The following is a 16,050-nucleotide window of genomic DNA, read 5'->3' as shown; positions in this document are numbered from 1 at the left end:
GATACTGTCTGGTGGGCACTCTGAGAGCTTTGTGAAAGCAGCCATTACAGAGTAGACACCCATGGCTTGAACATGGCTTGAAGTTTAGCCCAAACAGTGACAACGTGCACTGTTTGTAATAACATTGAATTAGTTAGAGATACCATCTAAAATTCATAACTTCCATTTTTTTTGTTGGAAAAAAAAATTAGGCTGGGCACCATGGCTCATGCCTGTAATCTTAGCACTTTGAGAGGCTGAGGTGGGTGGATCACCTGAGATCAAGACCAGCCTGGCCAACATGGTGAAACACTGTCTCTACTAAAAATACAGAAATTAGTCAGGTGTGGTGGCATACATCTGTAGTCCCAGCTATTCAGGAGGCTAAGGCAGGAGAATCACTTGAACTCAGGAGGCGGAGGTCACAGTGAGCCAAGGTCGCAGTAAGCCGAGATCACACCACCGCACTCCAGTCTGAGCAACAAAAGAGTGAAACTCCGTCTAAAAAAAAAAAATGTAGAGCACCTAGCAGCACAGTAGTTGGAATCCCCATCACACATTTAGAGTCCTTTTCAGGACCCTATGATCTTTTTTCTTTTTTTAGATCCCTGATATTATTTATTTGATCCTCTTTAGGCCTATTATCCCGCATAAAAGCAAGCTAGAAAGGGGAGAGGCTGGGTCAAGGACCCACCATTAGTAAATGGCAGAGTGGAGCCCACCTGACATGGGAGCCTGTGTTCTTTCTCTTAGCACGGCTGCTTGGCTTCCGGGTGGGGAATGACATTATTGCTCATGTCACGATCTTTTGTCTGAATCTTAGTCATATTAGGTGTACGTGGCCTTTCAAGTTTCTTAGTCCCTTCTCATCCTTCTGAGGAGGGATATGCATATCTTCTTTGGTTTTGAATAAATCAGTTTTTGAGGCTGAGGCAGAATATTGTTGTTTGGAAAGAGGTTTTGAGAATATCATAGTTTAAGAATGAGAGTATTAGTCATGAGATCCCAGTAGATTGTCAGATGCTGAGTGTACTTGGAGAGAGACTGCCATGTGACGGCTCCATGTGGTTAATGATGATTTTTGGGGAGTTTGTATTTGCTTTGGTAAGATGAGTAACTTCAGTAGCTTTACAGGATATTACACCTGTCACCCCTTGAACTCTGTACAACTGTTTTCCTTTTCACAATACGCCAAAATACGTTAAACTTTTAAATGTACGTAATGGAGGCTAGGGACACTTGTTTATTTGAGAAGATCAGGTAATAGGCATGAAATGAATTTCAAGTTACAGGTTGGCTGTTCTGGCTCCCAGTGAGCAGTGTTCTACTTAAAAACGGTGGACAATGAGGTGTGTATATTGGCTGGATTCCAGAGAGTTCTGGTTGTTCAGTTGCTACTGTTGTCTTGAGTACTCAGTTTTCTTTGCCTGGCTTCTCTCTGAATGTTGTTTCCTCATGAGAGTTTCTGTAGCCTTCATACAAAGACAGTTTGAGTGTATTACAGCTGGTACTCTGGAGTAAACAGAAAGCTGATACATATTCGGAAAAGGAGTTACTGATAAAACGTCTGCACTTTTTGATGCTGAGGATCTGTTACATATATTAGAGAAAAGCTTTCAAGTTTTACTCTGTCTTTAGAAAATACTCTAAAAGTGTCCTTAAAATGCTTTCTCTCTCCAGAAAACTCACTGGGTGATTAAAAATGATCTTGATATGTCATTTTTAACTAGGTTTAAATCTTAAAATGAAGGCAGACTTTATTGCATTTTTGTTATTTTTTAATCTTTTTATTCTTTGCTTTCTTTTTTTCTGTGTTTTGTTTATTTGTTTTGTTCACTTATTTAAATAGAAAATAAGGTACAGCATTTACAGGACAATGGTCTGGTTCATCAAAAGCTTTTATGAGTTAATATTGTGATATGAATACTAAAAACATTAAGCAAGAGTAGTCAGTCCTAGTTTCTGGACAAGGATACTGAAGGTTATCACTCATCCTTTGTGACAGTGGGAAGAGTACACATATTTTTCTTTCATCTTTCCTAAAACAGACATTTTAGGAAGGTGATTGTCAGGAAGACGTTGTCTCTACCTGAGCAAAGAGGCCTATGCTAGCATAATAGAACAAGTCTTCAGGGAAATCTGCCTTGTGAAGTTTCTTTTTTTCAAACTATAAATAGGAGAACAAAGACAATTATTGCTCAGAGCCACATGAAATTGTGTTTTACATTTGTTTGAATATTTATTAGCCTCTTTCTCTTTTTTTTCTGAAATTTCATCTTGGAGAAAATGATTACTGGATTCTACCCTTGTGATCTGAAAGACATAGAGTATGTAGTGGCTGCTTTAAGTGCTCATTCAGACATGAGGAGATTCTGGCTTCATAAATATTAAATCTGTAAAAAGGAATTTCCATGTATAATGTGTATGGAAAGTTTTTCCTCTACTTTCACACCACAACAAACATCAACATAGATTTCTGTGACCAAATTTGTTGGTTTTCTTCCCCAGAACTCAGGGAAACACTTACTTACATTTACTGGTTTATTGTAAAGGATATCACAAAGGATACAGAAGAAGAAATGGTATGGTGAGGTATGGAGAAGGAGGGGTGTGGAGCTTTCGTGCCCTCCCTGGGCACCACCCTCCGGGAATCTCCACATGTTCAGCTGTCCTGAAGCTCACTGAGCCCTGTGCTCTTGAGCTTTTCTTCCTCTAGAGTATAGGAGGGGACTCTGATGGGAGGGTCTTAAGACCCAGTCCGAGAAGCAGGGGACCATGAGAGTGGAAGGAGGGGCAGCAGAAGGTCTTAAGAAAGTCTTAAGACCTTCTTGTCAAGGCCCGACACACCCAGTGTTATAACAAAAGACTGGAACGAGGGCTGTAGGAGTTAAGAGTCAGGAACCTGGGATGAAAACCAATATGTATCATAACATTGCACATAATAACCTAGTTATTTTTGGCCCATGTTATGTTTTTTTTCTCTTTCCTGTTCTCCTGGCTTACAGACTCTCCATCAGGCTGTGGGGATGGGATAGGAACAAAGAACTGTTTTCTTTCTAATAAGGGCCAGTGGCTCCTAGGTGGTAGGGTGTGGGAACTTCAGAACCAGATTGGAAAATCAGATTGAAAGAATAATAGGGCTTTTGCTTAAATAGAACCAAAAGTGAAAACATTATTCTCACAAACCCATTTCCCCTGCAATTTGATTTTTATTATGGTAAAATACTTAAAAATTTGCTATCTAAACCATTTTTGAGTGTACAGTTCAGTGATATTAAATACATTCATAATGTTGTGCAGTCATTGCCACTATCCATCTCCATAACTCTTTTCATCTTGTAAAACTGAAACTCTGCTGGGTGCAGTAGCTCATGCCTGTAATCCCAGCACTTTGGGAGGCTGAGGCGGGCGGATCACCTGAGGTCAGGAGTTGGAGACCAGCCTGACCAATATGGTGAAACCCCGTCTTAAAAAAACAAAAAAACTGATACTCTACTGGGCATGGTGACTCATGCCTATAATCCCAGAACTTTGGGAGGCCGAGGTGGGAGGAGGATTCAAGACCAACCTGGGCAACATGGTGAAACTCCCATCTTTATAAAAAACTTAAAATACAGCAGGACACACACTTGTAGTTCTAGCTACTCAGGAGGCTGAAGTGGAGGATGGCTTGAGCCCAGAAGATCGAGGCTGCAGTGAGCCAAGATTGTACTACTGCACTCCAGCCTGGGTGACAGAATGAGACCCTGTCAAAAAACAACCCCCAAACTGAAACTCTATACTCATTAAACATTAACTCACCATCCCCCCCGCCGCAGCTCTTAGAAACCACCATTTTAAAATTAAATAGACAAAAGACCTTATTCAGATATAGTCAGTAGTGACAAACATATGTTTGTGTATTACATGTAAGTATGAAGTAGAGAGGGAGATCGATCCAAGATGGCCACTTAAGAGGAAGTCGGGATTGCAGCTCCGAGAGAAGGTGCAGAGGGTGAGTGGACGCCGCATTTCCAGACGGACTTTTACTGCCCACAGACCAGGAGATTCACAGGAGGAAAAGCCCCACGGGTCTCCAGCGCCGCTGGTTTGAGCGGAGTGGCCGCTCAGCTTACGCCCTGGAGCGGGGGGCAGTGGCTTCTTGCGCAGAGCGAGAGAGACAGAGTTCCCTCTGAGCCAGAAAGGGGAGCTGAAGCAGGGAGCCAAGCCAGGAGACCCCCGGGCAAGGGAGTGCCACGAATCTCAGAGCCGCTGCTTCGGCTGACGCAGCGGCACACAGGGCAGCGGATTTTAATTGCGCGGAGAAGCTCCCCGCATTCCCAGCGCCGCTGGTTGGACCGGAGCAGCCGCTCGGCCTGCACGGGGGGGCGGGGAGCAGTGGCTCCTTGAACAAAGTGAACGAGACTGTGTCCCCTCTGGGCCAGCAAGGGGAACTGTGGCAAGGAGGCAAGCCAAGAGATTACAGGACAAAGAGGGCCCCTCTGGAAACACGGCTGAACCCGGGACGGTTCAGCTCTGTGGGGGAGGGGCGTCCTCCATCGGGAAACACCCTACAGTTCCCGGGGCAATTTTCCGTAACCAAGACAACCCGCCACTACAGAGACTCCATCACTACAGGGGCGGGCCAGCATAGCGGAAGCAGTTCTAACTACACTCACAGGACTGCAGGGAAGCTCACACGGAAGCTGGGCGGAGCCCACAACAGCTCAGCGAAGCCTCTGCAGGCTGAGTGTGACTAGACTGCCACCTTGTGGGCAGGGAAAACAGTAGCAACACAGCTGAAAAACATAAAGTGCTAAACCCCTGGGCCAGAACACCTGGGGAGAAGAAAAGGGGGTTTATGAGTTCAGCTGCTGCAGACTTAAAATTACCAAAATCAGAAAGACAGCAACTACAAAGTCAATAGGCGGATAAATCCACAAAGATGGGAAGAAACCAGCGCAAAAAGGATGAAAACACCCAAAACCAGAACACCTCTCCCCCTACAAGGCAGCATAACTCCTCACCAGCACGGGAACAAGACTGGACGGAGAATGAGTGTGATGAAATGACAGAATCAGCTTTCAGAAAATGGATAATAAGAAACTTCTGTGAGCTAAAAGAACATGTTCTAACCCAATGCAAAGAAACTAAGAACCTTGAAAAAAGACTTGACGAAATGCTAACGAGAATGGACAACTTAGAGAGGAATATGAATGAATTGATGGAGCTGAAAAACACAACACGAGAACTTCGCGAAGCATGTACAAGTTTCAACAGCAGAATTGACCAAGCAGAAGAAAGGATATCAGAAGTTGAAGATCAACTCAATGAAATAAAACGAGAAGGGACGATTAGAGAAAACAAGGCAAAAAAGGAATGAACAGAGTCAACAAGAAATATGGGACTACGTGAAAAGACCTAATCTACGTTTGATAGGTGTACCTGAATGTGACGAAGAGAATGCATCCAAGCTGGAAAATACTCTTCAGGATATTATCCAGGAAAACTTCCCCAACCTAGCAAGGCAGGCCAAGATTCAAGTCCAAGAAATACAGAGAACACCACAAAGATATTCCTCTAGAAGAGCAACCCCAAGGCGCATAATCATCAGATTCACCAGGGTTGAAATGAAGGAGAAAATACTAAGGGCAGCCAGAGAGAAAGGTCGGGTTACCCACAAAGGGAAACCCATCAGACTCACAGCAGATCTCTCAGCAGAAACCCTACAGGCCAGAAGAGAGTGGGGGCCGATATTCAACATCCTTAAAGAAAAGAACTTTCAACCCAGAATTTCATATCCAGCCAAACTAAGCTTCATAAGTGAAGGAAAAATAAAATCCTTTGTGAACAAGCAAGTACTCACAGATTTCATCACCACCAGACCAGCTTTACAAGAGCTCCTGAAGGAGACACTACACATAGAAAAAAACAACCAGCACCAGCCACTCCAAAAACACACGAAATGGTAAAGAGCAGCAACACAATGAAGAATCTCCATCAACCAATGGGCAAAACAGCCAGCTAGCATCAAAATGACAGGACCAAACTCACACATAACAATATTAACCCTAAATGTAAATGGACTAAATGCCCCAATCAAAAGACACAGACTGGCAAATTGGATAAAAAACCAAAACCCATCAGTGTGCTGTATCCAGGAAACCCACCTCACATGCAGGGATACACAAAGGCTCAAAATAAAGGGATGGAGGAAGATTTACCAAGCAAATGGAGAGCAAAAAAAAAGCAGGAGTTGCAATTCTCATCTCTGATAAAATAGACTTTAAAGCAACAAAGATCAAAAGAGACAAAGAAGGACATTACATAATGGTAAAAGGATCAATACAACAAGAAGAGCTAACGATCCTAAATATATATGCACCTAATACAGGAGCACCCAGATACATAAGGCAAGTTCTTAAAGACTTACAAAGAGACATAGACTCCCACACATTAATACTGGGAGACTTCAACACACCGTTGTCAATATTAGACAGATCAACGAGACAGAAAATTAATAAGGATATCCAGGACTTGAACTCAGACCTGGAACAAGCAAACCTAATAGATATTTACAGAACTCTCCAGCCCAAATCCAGAGAATATACATTCTTCTCAGCACCACATCACACCTACTCTAAAATTGACCACATAATTGGAAGTAAATCACTCCTCAGCAAATGCAAAAGAACAGAAACCATAACAAACAGTCTCTCAGACCACAGTGCAATCAAGTTAGAACTCAGAATTCAGAAGCCAACCCAGAACCGCACATCCTCATGGAAATTGAACAACTTTCTCCTGAATGTTGACTGGATAAACACTGAAATGAAGGCAAAAATAAAGATGTTCTTCGAAACCAACGAGAATGAAGACACCACATACCAGAATCTCTGGGATACATTTAAAGCAGTCTCTAGAGGAAAATATATAGCAATAAGTGCCCACATGAGAAGAAAGGAGAGAACTAAAATTGACACCCTATCATCAAAATTGAAAGAGCTAGAGGAGCAAGATCAAAAAAACTCAAAACCTAGCAGAAGACAAGAAATAACTAAGATCAAAGCAGAATTGAAGGAGATAGAGACACGAAAAACCCTACAAAAAATCAATAAATCCAGGAGCTGGTTTTTTGAAAAGATCAACAAAATAGACAGACCACTAGCCAAACTAATAAAAAAGAAAAGAGAGAATAACCAAATAGATGCAATAAAAAATGATAAAGGGGATATCACCACAGATGCCACAGAAATTCAAACCATCATCAGAGATTATTACAAACAACTCTATGCACATAAATTAGAAAACCTGGAAGAAATGGATAAATTCCTGGACAGTAGTCTCCTCCCATGCCTAAACCAGGAAGAAGTCGAAACCCTGAATAGACCAATAACAAGGTCTGAAGTCGAGGCAGCAATTAAGAGTCTACCACCCAAAAAAAGCCCAGGCCCAGATGGTCTCACAGCCGAATTCTACCAGACATACAAAGAGGAACTGGTACCATTCCTACTGAAACTATTCCAAATAATCCAAAAAGAGGGAATCCTTCCCAAATCATTTTATGAGACCAACATCATCCTAATACCAAAACCCGGCAGAGACTCAACAAGAAAAGAAAACTACAGGCCAATATCCATGATCAACATAGATGCAAAAATCTTCAATAAAATACTGGCAAGCCGATTACAACAGCACATCAAAAAGCTTATCCACCATGATCAAGTAGGATTCATCCCGGGGATGCAAGGCTGGTTCAATATACGCAAGTCTATAAATGTAATTCACCACATAAACAGAACCAAAGACAAAAACCACATGATTATCTCAATTGATGCAGAGAAGGCCTTCGACAAAATTCAACAGCCCTTTATGCTAAAAACCCTCAATAAACTAGGTATCGATGGAACGTATCTCAAAATAATAAAAGCTATTTATGACAAACCGACAGCCAATATCATACTGAATGGGCAAAAACTGGAAGCATTCCCTTTGAAATCTGGCACTAGACAAGGATGCCCTCTCTCACCACTCCTATTCAATATAGTACTGGAAGTTCTAGCCAGAGCAATCAGGCAAGAAAAAGAAATAAAGGGTATTCAATTAGGAAAGGAGGAAGTCAAATTGTCTCTATTTGCAGACGACATGATTGTATATCTAGAAGACCCTATCACCTCAGCCCAAAATCTCCTGAAACTGATAAGCAACTTCAGCAAAGTCTCAGGATACAAAATCAATGTGCAAAAATCACAAGCATTCCTATACACCAATAACAGACTTAAAGAGAGCCAAATCAAGAATGAACTGCCATTCACAATTGCTACAAAGAGAATAAAATACCTAGGAATACAACTAACAAGGAACGTAAAGGACCTCTTCAAGGAGAACTACAAATCACTGCTCAACGAAATAAGAGAGGACACAAACAGATGGAGAAACATTCCATGTTCATGGTTAGGAAGAATTAATGTCGTGAAAATGGCCATACTGCCCAAAGTAATTTACAGATTCAACGCTACCCCCATCAAGCTACCAATGACCTTCCTCACAGAACTGGAAAAAACCACCTTAAACTTCATATGGAACCAAAAGAGAGCCCGCATAGCCAAGTCAATTCTAAGCAAAAAGAACAAAGCAGGAGGCATCACACTACCGGACTTCAAACTATACTACAAGGCTACAGTAATCAAAACAGCATGGTACTGGTACCAAAACAGAGATATAGACCAATGGAGCAGAACAGAGACGTCGGAGGCGACACAACATATCTACAACCACCTGATCTTTGACAAACCTGAAAAAAACAATCAATGGGGAAAGGATTCCATGTTCAATAAGTGGTGTTGGGAAAACTGGCTAGCCATATGCAGAAAGCAGAAACTGGACCCCTTCCTGACACCTTACACTAAAATTGACTCCAGATGGATTAAAGACTTAAACATAAGATGTAACACCATAAAAACACTAGAAGGAAACCTAGGCAAAACCATTCAGGACATAGGCGTAGGCAAGGACTTTATGACCAAAACACCAAAAGCATTGGCAACAAAAGCCAAAATAGACAAATGGGACCTAATCAAACTCCACAGCTTCTGCACGGCAAAAGAAACAGTCAATAGAGTGAATCGGCAACCAACAGAATGGGAAAAAATTTTTGCAGCCTACCCGTCTGACAAAGGGCTGATATCCAGAATTTACAATGAGCTAAAAAAGATTTACAAGAAAAAAACAAACAAGCCCATTCAAAAATGGGCGAAGGATATGAACAGATACTTTACAAAAGAAGACATACATGAGGCCAACAAACATATGAAAAAATGCTCATCATCACTGGTCATTAGAGAAATGCAAATCAAAACTACATTGAGATACCATCTCACGCCAGTTAGAATGGCGATCATTAAAAAATCTGGAGACAACAGATGCTGGAGAGGATGTGGAGAAATAGGAACACTTTTACACTGTTGGTGGGAGTGTAAATTAGTTCAACCACTGTGGAAAACAGTGTGGCGATTCCTCAAGGACATAGAAATAGAAATTCCATTTGACCCAGCAATCCCATTACTGGGCATATATCCAAAGGATTATAAATCATTCTACTATAATGACACATGCACACGAATGTTCATTGCAGCACAGTTTACAATAGCAAAGACCTGGAACCAGCCCAAATGCCCATCGATGATAGACTGGACAGGAAAAATGTGGCACATATACACCATGGAATATTATGCAGCCATTAAAAACGAGGAGTTCACATCCTTCGTAGGGACATGGATGAACCTGGAAAACATCATTCTCAGCAAACTGACACAAGAACACAAAATCAAACACCACATGTTCTCACTCATAGGCGGGTGTTGAACAAGGAGAACACATGGACACAGGGAGGGGAGTACTATACACTGGGGTCTGTTGGGGGGAGGGGGGATAGTGGGGGGGGTGGGGAGTTGGGGAGGGATAGCATGGGGAGAAATGCCAGATATAGGTGAAGGGGAGGGAGGCAGCAAATCATACTGCCAGGTGTGCACCTGTGCAACAACCTTGCATGTTCTTCACATGTACCCCAAAACCTAAAATGCAATAAAAAAAAAAAAAAAAAAAAGTATGAAGTAGAGAGATAAATATACAGACGCATGGCAAGAGGTAGTAGATTTGTAACTAGGAAGATAAAAAATAAAAGTTTTGAAGAAAGTTGTAAAGATAGACATATATCAAAGAATATGCTTCAGATATGCATGTACTGTCAGTCATATTCATACCTAGGCAGTTTCCATTTTAAGAACTCAAATTCAGGAACAACTCCTTTTTTTTTTTTTTTTTTTAAAAGACAGTGTCTTGCTATGATGTTGCCCAGGCTGGAGTACAGTGGTACAGTCATGGCCCACTGCAGCCTGCATCTCCTGGGGTCAGTCAGACCTCCTTCCTCAGCCTCCTGTGTAGCTGGGACTACAGGTGCGCGGCACCAAGCCTGGCTAATTTTTTAAATTTTTAGTAGAGATAGGATTTCACTATGTTGGCTAGGCTGGTCTGAAACTCCTGATCTTAAATGATCCACGAGTCTCTGCCTCCCAAAGTTCGGGGATTATAGGCATGAGCCACCACACCCAGCCAGGAACTTCTTAAATAAGTTGTTCGGCTTTGGTTTTATCATCCGATCAGTATTATTTGTTTAACTATTTGCCAAAGCATTGAGAAGTTGTGATTAAAATTATTTATCAGTGTAGACCTCTGAAAGCATTTAACTATTACCCCCAAAATTCATAAGTTGTTTAAATATCTGCCTGATGTTTTAAAAGCAGTAGAATTTGAAACTTCATTTCCTCAATTTTTTTCCTTTCGTGAACTAAATGAAAAATGTTAAAATTACAATAAAATCTAGACCATTTATTTAATTTGATAGAGAGCTACTCAGAAACTAGAAAATAGTTTTAAAAGGTTGCATTATTTTGTTTTATGCATTAAATGTCTTTGTCTATATATGATTGTGATTAAGATTTTTAAAAAATGCCTTGGGAAAGTGTTGAATGCTATATGTTAATTTGAGCCTAAAGGAATGTCTTTTATTTCTTTGTTATAACATGTATATCTTAAAGTTTTTTATTTTTTAATCCACTAAGAAATCTTGAATCTCTGTCTTTTTTTCTTTTTTTATAAGGTCACTAGGAGACTTTTATTTTTAATAACGATAAGCATGAACAGGGATGACATCCTTGGCACTTGATCAGAGATAGCGTGAGACTGATCAAGGACTGGAAATGCTCCACTTCCAGTTGGGTGGGCTGGGGCTGTGGGAGTGATTGCATCTGTGCCGGTGTGGCCTGCTTGAGAACAAAGCAGTTCTCCACACTTGTTTTTAGGATGAGGGTGACAGTAACATTAGCCATTTATATCTCTGAGTCATGTGGTAGTGCTGGCCAAGCACTTGTAATATTTCTTACGAGAAAAAAAAATGTTCTATAATTTTTTTTCCTTTTTTTCCTTCCAAACCAGTAAGTAGACCCCAATTACCTTATATGTGCTTTTGATCACTTAACGTGATCAAGTTAAAAAAGAAAATCCTCTTTTTAGTCTCACTGGCCAGATAGTGAAGTTTTAATTCTGTAGTCTCTCCTTTAAAAAAAAAATGCCAAGAAGTATTATTTTTTTTTTCCACCAGACAGAGTCTTGCTCTCTCGCTCAGGCTGGAGTGCAGTGATGAGATCTCAGCTCACTGCAACCTCCATCTCCTGGGTTCAAGCGATTCTCATGCCTCAGCCTGTTGAGTAGCTAGGATTACAGACACCCGCCACCACACCCAGCTAATTTTTGTATTTTTAGTAGAGACGAGGTCTCACTATGTTGGCCAGACTGGATTCAAACTACCGACCTCAAGTGATCTGCTGACCTTGGCCTCCCAAAGTGCTGGAATTATAGGCATGAGCTACTGTGCCCAGCCCAAAGCAGTATCTTTATAAATTATTATTTTTTAACATCATTTGCTGTTATGCAGACACACACACAGTTAAAATTCTATACCCCTGCCTAGAGGAAACCAAGTGTTTGTGCTTGCAAACATTTTCCTATCATAGAAGACTTTCCATGAAGGTATATATGTATCCCTAAAGCATTATTTTTAATAGTATACCATAATTTATTTAACTCTTTGACTATTGATATATAGATACACTTGTGCTGCTTCCAATTTTTTTTTGCTCCTATAATCAGTACAGCAGTAGAATTCCTTATACATGTACTTTTTTTTTGCATTTGTGCCGGACATTGCAGTGGCATTGCAGAATAAAAAGTCCTTTAGGGCCGGGCGTGGTGGCTCACGCCTGTAATCCAAGCACTTTGAACGCCAAGGCGGGCGGATCATCTGAGGTCAGGAGTTCAAGACCAGCCTGGCCAACATGGTGAAACCCCGTCTTAAAAAATAAGTAAATAAAATAAAAATTAAAAAAGAAAGTCCTTTAGGCTGGGTGCGGTGGCTCATGCTTGTAATCCCAGCACTTTGAGAGGCTGAGGCAGGTGATCATATGAGGTCAGGAGTTCTAGACCAACCTGGCCAACGTGGCAAAACCCCATCTCTACTAGAAATAAAAAATTAACTGAATGTGGTGACATGCGCCTGAAGTCCCAGCTACTCTGGAGGCTGAGGCAGGAGAATCACTTGAACCTGGGAGGTGGAGGTTGCAGTGAGCTAAGCAGTTGTAGTGAGCACCACTGTACTCCAGGCTGGGCAACATGTGAGACTCAAAAAAAACAAAAATTCCTTTAAAATTTTGATATATGTGGCTGAATTGCCTTCTTAAAAGCTTGTAGAAATAGATATTTCCCCCAACAATATATGAAAACAACCATTTTCCTGTGTCCTTGTCAACATTAGATATGTGAGTCCTTTCCTCTGCTTTGGCAGTCTGATGGTATCTCGTTGCTCTAATTTGCATTGCTCTAATAAAAAAGGGGATTGCATTTTTTGGTCACACATTTATTAGTCATTTGTTTATCTTTTATGATTTCCCTTTCAACTTCTTTGTTTGGTTTTCTTTTTGAGTTATTTTTCTTATTTTGGAGTCTGTATATATTTAACAATAGTTTTTTGTTACAGATACTAGAGAGATTGTCTCCTAGTCTGTCATTTATATTTTGTTTGTATCATCTTTTGTGAAACAAGAATTTTGTATATTAGGTAATCAGATTTGTCATCATATTTTTTTTTTTTTTGAGATGTAGTCTCCCTCTGTCGCCTAAGCTGGAGTTCAGTGGCATGATCTCAGCTCACTGCAACCTCTGCCTCCCGGGTTCAAGCAACTCTCTGACCTCAGCCTCCCAAGTAGGTGGGACTACAGGTGCGTGCCACCATGCCCGGCTATTTTTTTTTGTATTTTTAGTGGAGACGGGGTTTCACCATGTTAGCCAAGATAATCTCTATCTTCTGACCTCGTGATCCACCCACCTTGCCCTCCCAAACTGCTGGGATTACAGGCGTAAGCCACTGCGCCCGGCGCATTTTTTTTTTCTTTCATACCTTTTGGATTTTTGTTTTATTTTAGAAAAGGCTTTTCCATTCCAAGATTATAAAAAGCTGCTCCCTTATTTCCTCTTAATTCTTTTTTAGTTTAAAACATGTTTAGCTGTTTAATCTTTTTGAAGTTATTTATATATAAAGTCTAAGACTGTAACCTTTTATTCCCATGTAAATATCAAATTATCTCAACATCATTTACTGACTAGTGTGTGGTTTTTTTCCCATTGATTTCAAATTCTTTTTAAAAAAATTATGTTCTTAATTTGCACATATGTAGTTACATCGGTTTGTGTACTGCCTACCATTGTGTTGAGTTGTTTATTCCTATACCGTCGTTATACTGTTTTGATATCTGGTAGGGAAAATCCTTCCTTAAATTTTTTTTTCCAAAAAATTTTAACTAACTATAAGCATTTATTTACTTCTGGGGAAAAACTTCTATTATTCATTAAGGCTTATCTTAATGCTTGTTTAGATGGCATTTCGTACCTTTGATTTTGTTTTTATATGTGATTTATTCATTCAGTAATCTGCTTTGTATTTTTTTTCTTTCATTTCAGAGTCCTGTGTATGGAAACTCACATGAGTCAGCTCAGTCTAGAAGGGTAGTAATTTCTCATAATATGGATAAAGCTCTGAAAGAAGGTAAGGATTAAATGAGAGTATATAATTACCATGTAAAGCAATTCATTATGTTCTAAAAGGAAAATAATAATCTCTAGCAAATTTATTCTTTGTCTACATGTAGCATTAGGAATCTTTTCTTCACAAGTTTGTATTTGACGACTAAATACATCCATGTTTTGGTTGCATGTAAGGGATTTACACGTTTGCTGAATAGGAATTTCCAGATTATGTGAAACTAGCTAGCCATGTAGAGCTAGTTCTATCATATGAAGCACAAATCTATTCTCTCTTTTCTAAAATGGGTTTTAGAAATTTTTTTTCTTCTAGCTTCTAGCTAAAACCTAGTATGTTAGGGATAAATGGACTCAGGCTCACTCATAGACAAACGAGTTAAACCTAACTAAGTGATAGCAGTCTTTCAGAGGAATGAACATAAAATGAAGCTTATATTGAAGCAGGCAGAAGTGGGGTGGTGGAAGGTAAAATATGGCTATGTCTGGAAGTGGGAATAAGTGTACTTTAAAGATCGAATTAAGGTTTAAGAAAGATTTTAAAAATCAAATTTCTGAAAAAATGGACAGTTTCAGTTAATTTTCAGAAAACAAGTCATGAGTTTTTCAGGTGAATACATAATGTTAGACATGAAGTTAAGAGAACTGAATAAGTGATGCGTACATATGTTTTATTTGTCATAGTTCACAAAAGTCACCGTATTAACATCTGAAGATGAGAGTACTATATCAGCAGAAGCAGTTTGAAATTGTGTGGATTCATAGAATTTTAGACATTTGAGGACTATAATTAAATTTTTAAAATATTTCTATTAGTAGTTAAAGTACAATGACTTATAAAACTTACTAGATTTAAAATTTGGCTATTATTCATAATTTCATAATCATGATTTTAGAGTACAAGATTGTCTGGGTGTGGTGGCTTATGCCTGTAATCCTAACATTTTGGGAGACTGAGGTGGGTGAATCGCTTGAGCCCAGGAGTCCAACCTGGGCAACATGGTGAAACTCCGTCTCTACAAAAAATACAAAAATTAACTAGGAATGGTGGCACATGCCTGTAGTCCTAGCTACTTAGGAGTCCCAGCTACTTGGGAGAATGAAGTGGGAGGATTGCTTGAACCGAAAAGGCAGAGATTTGCAGTGAGCCTAGATTGCACCACTGCACTCCAGCCTGAGCAACACAGTGAGACTCTGTCTCAAAGAAAATGCACAGAATTTAGTCTTAATTGCTTTTATTGAGGTAAAATTTACATAATTTGAAATGTACAAATCTTAATTATACAATTCAGAAATTTTCATAAATGCACATAACTGTATAACCACCTCAATCAAAATAGAGAACATTTCCATCATTCTAGAAAATCTGCTTCATGCTCCCCTTTGATCAACACCCACTCTTCATTGTATCACTTCATTTTGCCTCTTCCAAAACTTTATGGAAATGGAATCATACAGTGTGTATTCTTTTATGCCTGGCTTCTTTCACTCAACATAATATTTTTGAGATTCATCCATATTGTGTGTATCAGTTTATTCTTTTTTACTTCTGGGTGGTATCCCATTAGACTGATACAGCTATCACAATATTTTATCCTTTCTCCTGTTGGACATTTGGGTTATTTCTAAGTTTTGGAAAGTTAGTGAATACAGTTGCTATCAACAAATATTTCACGGGACATATGTTTTTATTTCTCGTGGATAAATATCTAGGAGTAGAATTGCTGAGTGATAGGATAGTTGCATGTTTAACTTTATAATAAATTACCAAACAGTATTCCAAAATGATTGTATCTTTTTAGACTCTCACCAACAATTTATGACAATTCCAGTTGTTTCATATTACCACCACCATTTGCTGTTGTTTTTTTCCTCTTTTAGCCATTCTGATGGGTGTGAGATTGTATCTATCTTATTGTGGCCTTAAATTATGTATCCCTGTTG

At 39.7% G+C, this 16,050-nt stretch overlaps 1 protein-coding gene across 4 annotated transcripts in view; it reads left to right on the top strand.

Moving 5' to 3' along the window:
- Positions 1-16,050, top strand: part of SNX25 (sorting nexin 25) — a 156,531-nt gene that overhangs the window by 28,791 nt on the left and 111,690 nt on the right. For 2 of the 4 annotated variants that reach the window (XM_064369782.1, XM_064369776.1), the window contains exon 2: positions 14,029-14,113. In XM_064369782.1, coding sequence (XP_064225852.1) covers positions 14,029-14,113 — 85 coding nt within the window. Of the gene's footprint in view, positions 1-12,981; positions 13,290-14,028; positions 14,114-16,050 lie in introns of those variants that run through there. The other 2 variants (XM_012452846.2, XM_064369788.1) reach the window with 2 other exon arrangements.

This window comes from Aotus nancymaae, unplaced genomic scaffold (genome assembly GCF_030222135.1).
Source record: "Aotus nancymaae isolate 86718 unplaced genomic scaffold, 86718_ANA_hifiasm-v0.15.2.pri h1tg000006l, whole genome shotgun sequence".
NCBI lineage: Eukaryota > Metazoa > Chordata > Mammalia > Primates > Aotidae > Aotus > Aotus nancymaae.
The sequence above is the reverse complement of the archived record's forward strand: the minus strand, read 5'-3'. Positions and strand labels throughout refer to the sequence as shown.